This window comes from Mus caroli, unplaced genomic scaffold (assembly GCF_978045245.1).
Source record: "Mus caroli unplaced genomic scaffold, Mus_caroli_1 scaffold_1, whole genome shotgun sequence".
Classification (NCBI taxonomy): Eukaryota; Metazoa; Chordata; class Mammalia; order Rodentia; family Muridae; genus Mus; species Mus caroli.
Window position 1 is genome coordinate 8,107,159 of NW_028227256.1, and position 13,859 is coordinate 8,121,017.

Consider the following 13,859-nt stretch of genomic DNA (forward strand, 5'->3'; position numbering starts at 1 on the left):
CGTAATAAGTTGTGAGTAGATCCGTCTCCTAGGGAAGGTCATCTTGTTTCCCCCTCAGGAGCTTTGACAGAGGAGGACTAAACGTTATCTCAAGGGGCAGTTGTTTCCCCTCTTCCTTCCAAGAAGCTGACAGGAGTATTGTAAAGAAGATTAAAACAAAAAATTTCAAGGAAATGAATGGGCCTAGAGGATGGTATATTAAGTAAGGCAACCCAGGCTCAAGAAGAAACTACCATGCATTGTCTCTCAATGTCCATTCTGGCCTCTGTCAAATGTGCATGTCCAGGTGGAAAGTCACAGGAAGCTAAAGGGAAGCTTTCAGGGAGGGCCATAGTAAAGACAAGAGAAAGAATTCAAGAGGAACAAGGGTCAAGGGTAGAGCAGCAAGAAGCTGAGGGGGAGTGCGGAAGTCAACCAAAAAGTGGTAGAGTATAGAGAAGATCCCGGAAGGGAACCTGTAACTGTGAAAACTAACTTAAAAATGATGGAAAGAAGTGGTGAGCGTGAGTTTCTTCATTACATTTTGACCTCATGGGGGAAGCTTTTAGCTATTACCCTTTGAGTACAACACGAGTTCTCGCCTTGCACACAGTCCTTTCTCTATTGAGGTGTATCCCTTTTATACTGAATCTGCTCAGAGAGTTTACCATGAAACAGTGCTGTGTTCTGCTAAATGTTTTATCTCCTGCTCATCTTACTTGTAGTTGTTAACAGGTTCGTTATATGGACTGATTTGTCAGTCCCCAAGGATGGATCTTACGTGGTTATGGCTCGTGTTTCTTTTTGTGTCCTGTTAAATTTGTTTCTGTCAATACAAAAGGGAAAAAAAGTCTTACAAACACAATGTTCTGATGAGGTATCAATTTAGTGAAATGTTTATAGTGACATAGAAGAAAGTCATAAAATACACACTTTCAATAACAATAATGACTGGGTAGGTAGGTTATGGCAAAGCATAAGGCCATATGCTAGCTGATCCCACTTTTAACCCATTGATTGGTGAGACTAGGAGTCAGTCTCTTTATACATTCCAAGAGGTTTTTATCAGTTTTTCAATGGATGTTTGGTTCCACACAGAGGTATGCAAGAAATTGCTATTTAGCTGAAGTTGCTCAAGATAACTTGTAAATTAGGTTCTGGATTTGCAGTATTCCTCCCTCCCCAGGTCACTGACTCAGTCTGCCTTTGCAGGCATGGCTTCTTTCCAGGAGCCTTGTTCACTGGTTTATAGCATTTTGTTGAGGATTTTTGCAGCTCTGTTTGGTAGTGATATTCGACTGTGATTTTATTTCATTTTAATATTCTTATCTGACTTCATAAACTGAATTTAGAACTATTATTTCTCTTCAGTTTTTTTGGAAGAGTTTGGAAAAGAATGCATTAATTACCAAAGTCTTTACCAAAGACTAACAAATTCCTAATAAGAGTTTTAAGAAATGAAAATTTTATTGTGTGGATGACACTGAAGACTAGCCATTCTTAAGTAGAAAAAGAAAAAAAGAAAAGAAATAAGTAACATGTAAAAAATAGTGCTAATCAGTGTAAGAACTCTTAAGATTTTTATATATTTAAAATTTTTACATATTGAAAGTATTCATTCATCTCTGGAGGTTTGAATACAAGATACATGGATTGGTGTATGTGTGGTCTTGGCACCATCACTATAATAGCTAAAATAGCTACAAGCAAATATGCACTTCTAGGGCTGAGGATAAAAACACATAAAACAAACCAAACAAAATAAAACCCCACAGATATCATGCTTACTATCTAAGTATGTACTCTACAAATTTTAAATTAAAATGTATTCTATTTTATGAGGTAAGGTTTTACTCTATAGCCCTTGCTGATGTGGAACTTTGTAACCCAGGCTAGCCTCAGACTCACTAGGTAGGTTAGGCTGGCCCTGGAGTCATCCATCCCCCTGCTTCAGCCTCTCCAGCTCTAGGATTACACATAGACATGCAGTACCACACCAGCTTGGGGGTGTGTTCTTTGATGTTTTGTTCAGTCTTAGGTAACTGTCAAGACATAGGAAGCATGACTCTGTATTTCCTGTCAGTACATAGTCTATGGCATCCATATTACATACATGTATATATTACGCTAGCTGAATATTATTAACCTCAATCAGGTCTTCAGATCATATGGGAAGTTTCCTTGTTGTAAAGAACAAAACCTTACAAATTTCACTGTTGAAAATATTGGATTGGCATTGCTTTTTTTGGGAAAATCGGAAGTTTTTCATAAAATGTGACTATATATTCAATAAAGTTAATCAGATTGCCAGTATTTTACTGTAACATTTTTATGTTCTTAGTTACCGACAAGCACCAGTTCAAACCGGAGCAAATGCTATACCGATTCCGTTATGACGATGGTACATTTTACCCCAGGAGTGAGATGCAGGACGTGATTTCTAAGGTAATGGCACCTTCAGCCACTTCCATAGCAAGATTCCTGTTGCCATCCTTGGGGAAGATGCAAAGTTAATATAGGAAACTCTTAAGTTACCTTATAAGCAGTCTTTGTCTTATTAAGATGTCTGAAGTGCCAGTGTTAGATCATTTTAATTTTTTTCATGTGGAATAAACTCTGGACAAAACATTTATATAAATTTTAAAAACAGAAACATAAGGACAAATATAATACCCTTTTTATTGCATCCTTGAAATTTTTATATTGAAATATAACTAAGCACATTCTAGATTTATTGCTCTTTGAACTTTCTGTTTGAAGTATATCTTATAATTTATATTAAGAAATATTTTAGGTGATCTTTCATATATGTCATACACATAAGACAGATTCACAGTACAAACCTATCCTGTTCTTCAGTGACTTAACTCCTACATTTATCCTGTATTTCAATATTTTGATAGATTTTTAATATTCCTGAGGTTGCATAATAACTGCAGGCGACTGAAAAGGAGTTGATTTATTATTCTGAATGTTCAGTAGCATTTCTCTTGAGTGATCCTATCCGTTTCTGCTTTGCTTTTGTTTCACACAGGGTGTAAGACTCTACTGTCGTCTTCATAGTCTGTTTACCCCAGTGGTCAGGTGAGTTGGCTTGCTAGGGAGTCGTAAATGGAACTGTTTGTATTTCATGTTAGAACTTGAGTCATTTCATTTTAAGTAATTGTTTATGTCAAATAATCCTAAAGCACTATATATTCAGTGTCTTTTTCCTTTGTTATGCTTTCAAAACTTATTTTATTATTATCTCATACTACATTCTTCAGCTGAAAACGAAGTAATTCAGATTTCTTTAGTATTTAGTAAATGGTAGTTGAATGATCTGGAGATGATTGAGAAATGCTGTTAGTTCTAATTGTTTATAACTAGGAATATTTTTATATTATATATTTTGGATTTTATATAATCTCTTTATATAGGTATGTACTGTATAATTGAATATTAGATATATATTTTATATTTCTTTTTGATATGTTTTTCCCTTCAAAAGTTAATTTTTTGCATTGGAAAATTAAAAATTATACTCAACACACATAATTTTGGAGCTTATTAACTAACTCATTTCAAAACAAATTCATGGCCCATTTTTGAAACAAATAAATATATTTTTTAGTAACAGCTATAAAATCCAAAAGTTCATATGCACAATTTATTTTACATGTGTAATATCAATTCTAAGGTGATGCATAGATAGATAAATAGGTAAAAGGAAGATTGATAGATGACAGATGGATAAATGATAGGTAGATAGATGAATGATAGAGGATGACTAGGTAGAGAGATGGATGCGTGCATAGATGAGATAAATAGAAGATAGGTAGATAGGTAGAGATAGATGATAGATAGATAGGTTGGTAGATAGATAGATAGATAGATAGATAGATAGATAGATAGATAGATAGATAGATAGATAGATAGATATTTTTCCAAGACCTGCTGTGTCTGCATATTGGAATTCCCTTTTACATCACATAAAGATTGTGAGGAGGTTCTTCAGGAGAACTGCACGTCTTCCTACCTATTTGTCCTGAATAAATGTCTGCTTTAGCAGCAGGCTTCACAGTGTAAAGTTGGGAAAGAGTGTGAACTCTATAATGTACTGCTGCTATAGATTGCTTTCATATGTTTTGAATAAATTAATATTAAATACTTAGCAATTATGAATCTCCTGCTAATCAAATAGAAAAGAATAATAGCTAACTCTTCATGTTATTTGCATATATAAAAATAATATGTGTATGTATGAAAAATATGTTTAGAAAAATACATTTTAAAAATTATTATTATTATTATTTTATTGTTGTTGATGTTGTTGCTGTATGAGATTTTATATCAAGGAAGTTACAGTCCTTAGGAACCAATAGGAATTAATTATTCTTTGGGTAGAAATGACCATTATTTATGTGTTGTATCAGAAAATATATGGAATTAAAACATAAAACAGATGTACTGTATGATAGTTATTCATTAATACATATGACTTTAATTTATAGAGAAAAAATTCTGGCTGGTAGGAACCAGACCCCCACATCTGGCCCATGACTAACCAGACACCCACATCTGGCCCATGACTAACCAGACACCCACATCTGGCCCATGACTAACCAGACACCCGCATCTGGCCCATGACTAGCTCTTTCTTTCCTGCTGATGCTTATGGAAATCAAGGTGAAAGTGATAGGTTTTAGAAAGATGGCAGTAAACGCAAAATAAAGGAAAATGAATTAGATTCCCAAGGAACCCAGTTCACATACTGAAGGCCAAAAGTTTTAGTCCCACTTCAGAGAGTTTTATATGCGTGTGAATAGAGGATACGGATATCATGGATGTCAGCTGTAAATTACTGACAGAGGCTAAAGGACAGGACATATAGGCAGGGCTTATTAGTCACCTCAAGCTATTAGCAGTCTACAATTATTTTTTCTTTTGACATTTTACAAGGACTGTCATTTTCTCATTCTCTCTTATCTGGGCCTACAAAACGAAATCAATTGTCGATTCTGCCTTTGTGCACAGGACTGGTCATGAGACTTTTAAAGTTTTTCTCTGACTTTTGAATGATTTCTCAGCCTGGAAAGTCTGATGAGCAGGAAGGAGCCTGCTGAGAGAGCCAGTCAATTCCCCAATTCCCAGGTGTGTGTGTGTGTGTGTGTATGTGTGTGTGTGTGTGTGTGTGTGTGGTTTATGTGTGTATATGTGTATGTTTATGTGTAGGTATGTATGTGTGTGCATGTGTCTGTGTTTTTGGTGTGTGTATGTATGGTTTATGTGTATGTGAGTTTGTGGTATGTATGTGTATGTATGTATATGTGTGCATGTGTCTGTGTTTTTGGTGTGTGTGTGTATAGCTTCATGGTTCCATGCTTTGCTTAGAAAACTTATGTAGTACAGTCTTCCTGTAGCTTCTTCAGGCTTGCAGGCTTTACAGAAATCCTATGAGTAAGTACAGTGTGCATCCCCTCTCTTCTTGGAGAATATATACTCAAGAGTTTTCAGGCTCTATGCACCACACTTTGAGGATAGTTTTTTATTATTTTTAGATATTTTCTTTATTTAAGTTTCAAATGTTATCCTCTTTCCTGGTTTCCCCTCTGAAAATCCCCTATCCCCTCCCACCCCTTCCTGCTCCCAAACATTCCCACTCCCATTCCTGGTCCTACCATTCCCCTATAGTGGGGCATAGAACCTTCACAGGACCTAGGGCCTCTCCTCCCATTGATGACCAACTAGGCCATCCTCTGCTACATATACAGCTAGAGCCATAAGTTCCACCATGTGTTTTCTTTGATTGGTGGTTTAGTTCCAAGGAACTCTAGGGATACTGGTTAGGTTATGCTGATGTTCCTCCTATGGCACTTCAAACCTGTTCAGTTCCTTGGGTACTTTCTCTAGCTCCTTCATTGAGGACCTTGGGCTCCATCCAATGGATGACTGTGAGCATCCACTTCTGTATTTGCCAGGAACTGGCAGAGCCCTTCAGGAGAGAGCCATATCAGTCTCCTGTATGCACACTCTTCTTGGCATCTGTCATGGTGTCTGGAGTTTGGTGGTTGTTTATGGGATAGATCACCAAGTGGGGCAGTCTCTGGATGGTCATTCCTTCAGGATCTGCTCCAAACTTTGTTTCTGTAACTCCTTCCATGGGTAATTTGTACCCACTTCTAAGAAGGATTCTGAGCTTCTGGGCTAATATGCACTTATCAGTGAGTGCATATCATGTATGTTGTTTGTGATTGGGTTACCTTCCTCTGGATGACATCCTCCAGGTCCATCCATTTGCCTAGGAATTTCATAAATTCATTGTTTTTAACAGCTGAGTAGTACTCCACTGTGTACATGTACCACATTTTCTGTATCCATTTCTCTGTTGAGGGACATCTGGGTTCTTCCAGCTTCTGGCTATTATAAATAAGGCTGCTATGAACATAGTGGAGCATGTGGGTGTGTGTGTTTTGTTTTTTATTTTTTGTTTTTTGTTTTGTTTTTTGTTTTTTTTTTGTTTTTTTTTGTTGTTGTTGTTTTTTTGGCAGGGTTTCTCTGTGTGGCCTTGGCTGTCCTGGAACTCACTCTGTAGACCAGGCTGGCCTCGAACTCAGAATCCACCTGCCTCTGCCTCCCAAATGTTGGGATTAAAGGCATGTGCCACCACACCTGGCAGAGCATGTGTCCTTATTACAAGTTGGAACACATTCTGGGTATATGCCCAGGAGAGGTATTGCTAGATCATCCGGTCCACTATGTCCAATTTTCTGAGAAACCACCAAACTGATTTCCAGAGTGGTTGTACAAGCTTGCAATCCCACCAACAATGGTGGAGTGTTCCTCTTTCTCTATATCCTCGCCAGCATCTGCTGTCACCTGAATTTTTGATCTTAGACATTCTCACTGGTATGAGGTAAAATCTCAGGGTTATTTTGATTTGCATTTCCCTGATGATTAAGGATGTTGAACATTTTTTCAGGTGCTTCTCAGCCATTTGGTATTCCTCAGTTGAGAATTCTTTGTTTAGCTCTGTACCCCATATTTTAATAGGGTCATTTGCTTTTCTGGAGTCCAGCTTCTTGAGTTCTTTGTATATATTGGATATGAGTCCCTTATCAGATTTAGGATTGGTAAAGATCCTTTCCCAATCTGTTGGTGGCCTTTTTGTCTTATTGACAGTATCTTTTTCCTTACAGAAGCTTTGAGATTTTATGAGGTCCTATTTGTCAATTCTCATCTTACAGCACATGTCATTGCTGTTCTGTTCAGAAATTTTTCCCCTGTACCCACATCTTCGAGGCTTTTTCCCACTTTATCCTCTATAAGTTTCAGAGTCTCTGGTTTTATGTGGAATTCCTTGATCCACTTAGACTTGAGCTTTGTACAAGGAGATAAGAATGAATCAATTTGCATTATTCTACATGATAACCACCAGTTCTGCCAGCACCATTTGTTGAAAATGCTCTTTTTCCCACTGGATGGTTTTGGGTCCCTTGCTAAAGATCACGTGACCATAGGTGTGTGGGTTCATTTCTGGGTCTTCAATTCTATTCCATTGATCTACCTGTCTGTTGCTGTACCAGTACCATGCAGTTTTTAATCACAATTGCTCTGTAGTACAGCTTGAGGTCAGGCATGGTGATTCTACCAGAGGTTCTATTATTGTTCAGAGTAGTTTTTGCTATCGTAGGTTTTTTGATATTTCCAGATGAATTTCCAAATTTCCCTTTCTAACTCAGTGAAGAATTGAGTTGGAATTTTGATGGGGATTGCATTGAATCTGTAGATTGCTTTCGGCTGGATAACCATTTTTACTATATTAATCCTGCCAATCCATGATTATGGGAGATCTTTCCATCTTCTGAGATCTACTTCAATTTCTTTGTTCAGAGACTTGAAGTTCTTATAATACAGATCTTTCACTTCCTTAGAGTCACACCCAGGTATTTTATATTATTTGTGACTATTGTGAAGGGTGTTGTTTCCCTAATTTCTTTCTTAGTCTGTGTATCCTTTGTGTAGAGAAAGGCCACTGATTTGTTTGAGTTAATTTTACATCCAGTTACTGTATTGAAGCTGTTTATCAGGTTTAGGAGTTCTCTGATGGAATTTTTAGGGTCACTTATATATACTATCATATCATCTGCAAATAGTGATATTTTGACTTCTTCCTTTCCAGTTTGTATCCCCTTGATCTCCTTTTTTAAAATTAGATATTTTCTTCATGTACATTTCAAATTTCAAGTGCTATCCTGAAAGTACCCTATACCCCCACCCCGCCTTGCTCCCCTACCCACCTATTCCTGCTTCTTGGCCCTGGCATTCCCCTGTACGGGGGCATATAAAGTTTGCAATACCCAGGTGCCTCTCTTCCCAGTGATGGCTGACTAGGCCATCTTCTGCAACATATCTAGCTAGAGTAACGATTTTGTTGTCGAATTGCTCTGACTAGGAATTCAAGTACTATATTGAATAGATAGGGAGAAAGTGGGCAGCCTTGTCTAGTCCCTGATTTTTGTGGGATTGCTTCAAGTTTCTCTCCATTTAGTTTGATGTTGGCTACTGGTTTGCTGTATATTGCTTTTATTATGTTTAGGTGTGGGCCTTAAATTCCTGATCTTTCCATGACTTTTATCATGAAGGGGTGTTGGATTTTGTCAAATGCTTTCTCATCATCTAACAAAATGATCATGTGATTTTTGTCTTTGAATTTGTTTTTATAGTGGATTATATTGATGGATTTCTGTATATTAAACCATTCCTGCATCCTTGGGATGAAGGCTACTTAATCATGATGAATGATATTTTTGATGTGTTCTTGGATTCAATATGCGAGAATTTTATTGACTATTTTTCCATCGATGTTCATAAGGGAAATTGGTCCAAAATTCTTTTTCTTTGTTGGGCCTTTGTGTGGTTTAGGTATCAGAGTAATTGTGGCATCATAGAATTAAATGGGTAGAATACCTTCTGTTTCTATTTTGTGAAATAGTTTGAGGAAAATTGGAATTAGGTCTTCTTTGATAGTCTTAGAGAACTCTGCACTAAACCTATCTGGTCCTGGGCTTTTTTTGGTTGGGCGTCTATTAATGACTGCTTCTATTTCTTTAGAGCAAATGGGGCTGTTTAGATTGTTAATCTGATCCTGTTTTAACTTTGGTACCTGGTATCTGTTTAGAAATTTGTCCATTTCATCCAGGTTTTCCAGTTTTGTTGAGTATAGCCTTTAGTAGTAGAGTATGATGATATTTTGGATTTCCTCAGGTTCTGTTGTTATGTCTCCCTTTTCTTTTCTGATTTAGTTAATTGGGAAATTGTCCCTGTGGCCTCTAGTTAGTCTGGCTAAGGATTTATATATCTTGTTGATTTTCTCAAAAAACCAAAACAAAACAAAACAAAAAAACAAAAAACAATAACAACAACAAAAAAACGCTCCTGGTTTGGTTGACTCTCTGTATAGTACTTTTTTTTTTTTTCAACTTGGTTGATTCCCACCCTCAGTTTGATTATTTCCTGCTGTCTACTCCTCTTGGGTGAATTTGCTTCCTTTTGTTTTAGAGCTTTTAGGTAAGCTGTCAAGTTTGGGTATGTTGTGGCTTCATTTCCTTTAAATGCTAAAAAAATTTTAATTTCTTTCTTTATGTCTTCCTTGACTAAGTTATTGAGTAGAGTGTTGTTCAGCTTCCATGTCAGTGCTGACTTTCTATTATTAATGTTATTATTGAAGATCACCCTTAGTCCGTGTTGATCTGATACTATGCATGGGATAATTTCAATATTTTTGTAACTTTTGAGGCTGTTTTGTGACTCATTATATGGTCAATTTTGGAGAGGGTACCATGAGGTGCTGTGAAAAACGTATATTCTTTTGTTTTAGGGTAAAATGTTCTGTAGACATCTGTTAAATCCATTTGTTTCATAACTTCTCTTAGTTTCACTGTGTCTTTCTTTAGTTTCTGTTTCCAGTATCTGTCCATTGATTAGAGTGGGGTGTTAAAGTCACCCAATATTATTGTGTGTGGTGCAATGTGTGCTTTGATTTTCAGTAAAGTTTCTTTAATGAATGTGGATGTCCTTGCATTTGGAGCATAGATATTCAGAATTGAGAGTTCATCTTAGATGATTTTACCTTTGATGAGTATGAAGTGCCCCTCCTTATCTTTTTTGATTACTGTGGGTTGGAAGTCTATTTTATTTGATTTTAGAATCGCTACTCCAGCTTGTTTCTTTGGACCATTTGCTTGTAAAATTCTTTTCCAGCATTTTACTCTAAGGTAGTTTCTGTCTTTGACCCCAAGGTAGGTTTTCTGTATGTAGCAAAATGTTGGGTCCTGTTTATATAGCCAGTCTGTTAGTCTATGTCTTTTTATTGAGGCATTGAGTCCATTGATGGTAAGAGATAGTAAGGAAATGTAATTTTTACTTCCTGTTATTTTTGTTATTAGAGTTGGTATTCTGTTCTTGTGGTTGTCTTGTTTTAGGTTTGTTGAAGAATTACTGTCTTGCTTTTTCTAGGGTGTCATTTCCCTCCTTGTGTAGGAATTTTCCCTTTATTATCCTTTGAAGGGCTGGATTCGTGGAAAGATATTTTGTGAATTTGGTTTTGTCATGGAATACTTTGGTTTCTCCATCCATGGTAATTGAGAGTTTTGCTGGGTATAGTAGCCTGGGCTGGCATTTGTGTTCCCTTAGGGTCTGTATAACATCTGTCCAGGATCTTCTGGCTTTCATAGTCTCTGGTGACAAGTCTGGAGTAGTTCTAATAGGCCTGCCTTTATATATGTTACTTGACCTTTTCCCCTTACTGCGTTTAATATTCTGTCTTTATTTAGTGCATTTGTTGTTCTGATTATTATGTGTTGGGAGTAATTTTTTTTTCTGGTCCAGTCTAGTAGGAGTTCTGTAGGTTTCTTGTATTGTCATGGGCATCTCATTCTTTAGGTTATAAAAATGTTCTTCTATAATTTTGTTGAAGATATTTACTGGCCCTTTAAGTTGAAAAATCTTCATTCTTCTCTATACCTATTATCCTTAGGTTTGGTCTTCTCATTGTGTCCTGGATTTCCTGGATATTTTGAGTTAGGATCTTTTTGCATTTTGCATTTTCTTTGATTGTTGTGTCCATGTTTTCTATGGAATATTCTGTACCTGCGATTCCTTCTTCCTTCTCTTGTATTCTGTTGCTGATGCTTGCATCTGTGGTTCCTGATTTCTTTCCTAGGATTTCTGTCTCTAGAATTGTCTTCCTTAGTGATTTCTTTATTGTTTCTACTTCCATTTTTAGATCCTGGATGGTTTTTTTTTTTTTTTGGTTTTTCGAGACAGGGTTTCTCTGTGTAGCCCTGGCTGTCCTGGCACTCACTTTGTAGACCAGGCTGGCCTCGAACTCAGAAATCCGCCTGCCTCTGCCTCCCGAGTGCTGGGATTAAAGGCGTGCGCCACCACGCCCGGCTCTGGATGGTTTTGTTCAATTCTTTCACCTGTTTGGTAATATTTTCCTGGTACTCTTTAATGGATTTTTGTATTTCCTCTTTAAGGGCTTCTATCTGTTTGCCTGTGTTTTCTTGTATTTCCCTCTTAAAGTCCTCCATCATCATCATGAGAAGTGACTTTAGATCCATGTCTTGATTTTCTTGTGTGATGGGTTATCCAGGACTTGCTATGGTTTGAGATTTTAGTTCTGATGATGCCAAGTAACCTTGATTTATGCTGCTTCTGTTCTTACTCTTGCCTCCTGCCATCTGATTATCTCAAGTGCTTACTGCCCTCAATATATCTGATTGGAGTCTGTCCTTCCCATAATCCCAGTTGATTCAGAACTTCTTAGAGTCCAGTTTTCTCTGTGATCCTTTGATTGTGGCCTCATGTAAACCTGAGATTCTGGGTGTGTCAGAATTCTTGTCAGTCAAGCTTCCTCTGGGAACCTGTGATCCAGGTGTGACCAAGCTCCTGTTATCCTGGGATCCTGGAAACCTAAGATCCTGGGTGTGTTACAGTGCCTGGAAGTGGTGTCTCCTTTGAGGACAATGGGGCTGTCTGGCGTGTTCGAAACCAAGTTGTACCAGTACTGATCAGAAGGAACCTGAGCAACTGGCCAGGCAGGGGTACAGTGTCCTTGCTCCTGCTGTTACAGGCCCATCAGAATTGGATTGGAATCGATATTGTGTTCCATTCACCAGTGATCCTAAGATCTCGTGGAGAGTCCTCTGGGGTCCATGGGAGCTTCCACCGAGTTCGTGTTCAACGTGACCCATGAGGATAGTTTTAGTAGCCATGACATAGGGGGAGAAATTCTATTTTGTTATTTATTCACTAATGAGATGCCAGTTTTCTAGCTAGATCACCGGGTTTGATAGAAGTAATAATCCTGTGTGCAAAACATGTGAATGAAGAAATGTCCTATTGAGATATTTTGATGGGTCAGACCTCTCTTATATGATAGATCTTTGTACCATATATACTTTGTTTACTTCTCTTAATTATACATACTCTGGCTGGCTGAAATTGCACTGGTAGATTTTCCTCTCTACACTGATACTGAATGGAAGGACTTGCGAGTGCTCACTTAGTTTCTTGTTTATTTAACACTTGTGCTTTCTTTCTTTTTTCTTTTTTTGTAGAGATAAAGATTACCATTTAAGAACTTACAAATCTGTTGTCATGGCCAACAAATTGATAGACTGGTTAATTGCACAGGTAAGAAGACAAATAGATGTTGCCCCACTTCCTTCTTTCTCATGTAAGTGTGAGCTGTGAACTTGCTGTCTGGTTGATTCACTGTCATCTCTATTGTCTGCCTTCATAGGGATAGTATGAAGCTGAATTAAGATTTGGATTTGATTTCTGGGATCTTGTAGAGCCTTTATGATATCTTCTTTTTCAAAAATAAGATGTTCCTATTTTTAAACCATGAGCTGAGTTTCATCACACAAATAAACAAACAAAAACAGATAAAATCAACTACCAAGCATAATTTGATTATCAGTGAAGAATAGCTAAGTTCAGTCACTAAGTCATCTTGATGCTTTTTCTATTAATTTGTTTTAAAGTTCATTAGTCCTCACAAATAATTCAACTCTTCCATGTCATTTTGTCTTATACCAGCCTGGCATGTATAACATAAGCTTTAATGTCTGTGTAGTGCAGAGGGTATACTCATTGCTTTACAGATTCATTGAATCTTAATGTTGACAACCAGTACTGAGAAAATTTATGGTTATAAGTGAAAAAAATGTTTATAAGTACTAAAAATTCACACATACAACATGTCATACATAAACATATCACAATAGCTTTTCAAGTATAGATTTATGTAGTTATTTTTATGATAGGTCAACTAATAAGTGTTTGGATATATTCTATTGACTAAACTCAAGACACTACGAAAAGGTGATATACACTTGAACTGAACTTGCTGCCTGGGGCAGGGGTTTGCTTGGTTGAAATGCAATTGCTATACATAAATATTTGAGTCAATTTCATAAGCAGCCTCACTGTTTTGTTTGTATTAAAATATCCTTATTCTCCTCCTATAAGTAGGTAACAAACCTTTTTTTTTACTGTATATAATTATTTATTTTTAAAAATTAAGTCAAATCAATTCTTATTTAAGAGATTTGATTCCTTTGCTCCAGGCCACCTCTCTCAAATGTCATCCAGCCCTTTCTTACCTCTCCTTGGTTTAAAGACACAGTCATTGACAACTTCTAAGTTCTTTTTTGTTTGGTTAGTTTTTGTTTTTCTGTTTTTCGAGAGAGGGTTTGTCTGTATAGTCCTGGCTGTCCTGGAACTCACTGTGTAGACCATGCTGGCCTCAAACTCAGAAATCAGCCTGCCTCTGCCTCCCAAGTGCTGGGATTAAAGGCTTGCACCACCACGCATGCCTCACAACTTCTAAG

At 37.1% G+C, this 13,859-nt stretch overlaps 1 protein-coding gene across 5 annotated transcripts in view; it reads left to right on the top strand.

The window, feature by feature from the left end:
- The window catches only part of Prex2 (phosphatidylinositol-3,4,5-trisphosphate dependent Rac exchange factor 2), a 321,717-nt gene that overhangs the window by 135,572 nt on the left and 172,286 nt on the right, over positions 1-13,859 (top strand). For all 5 annotated transcript variants that reach the window (XM_029482876.2, XM_029482881.2, XM_021163512.3 and 2 more), the window contains 3 exons: positions 2,321-2,424; positions 3,014-3,063; positions 12,582-12,657. In XM_029482876.2, the coding sequence (XP_029338736.1) occupies positions 2,321-2,424; positions 3,014-3,063; positions 12,582-12,657 (230 nt within the window). The remainder of the gene's footprint in view (positions 1-2,320; positions 2,425-3,013; positions 3,064-12,581; positions 12,658-13,859) is intronic.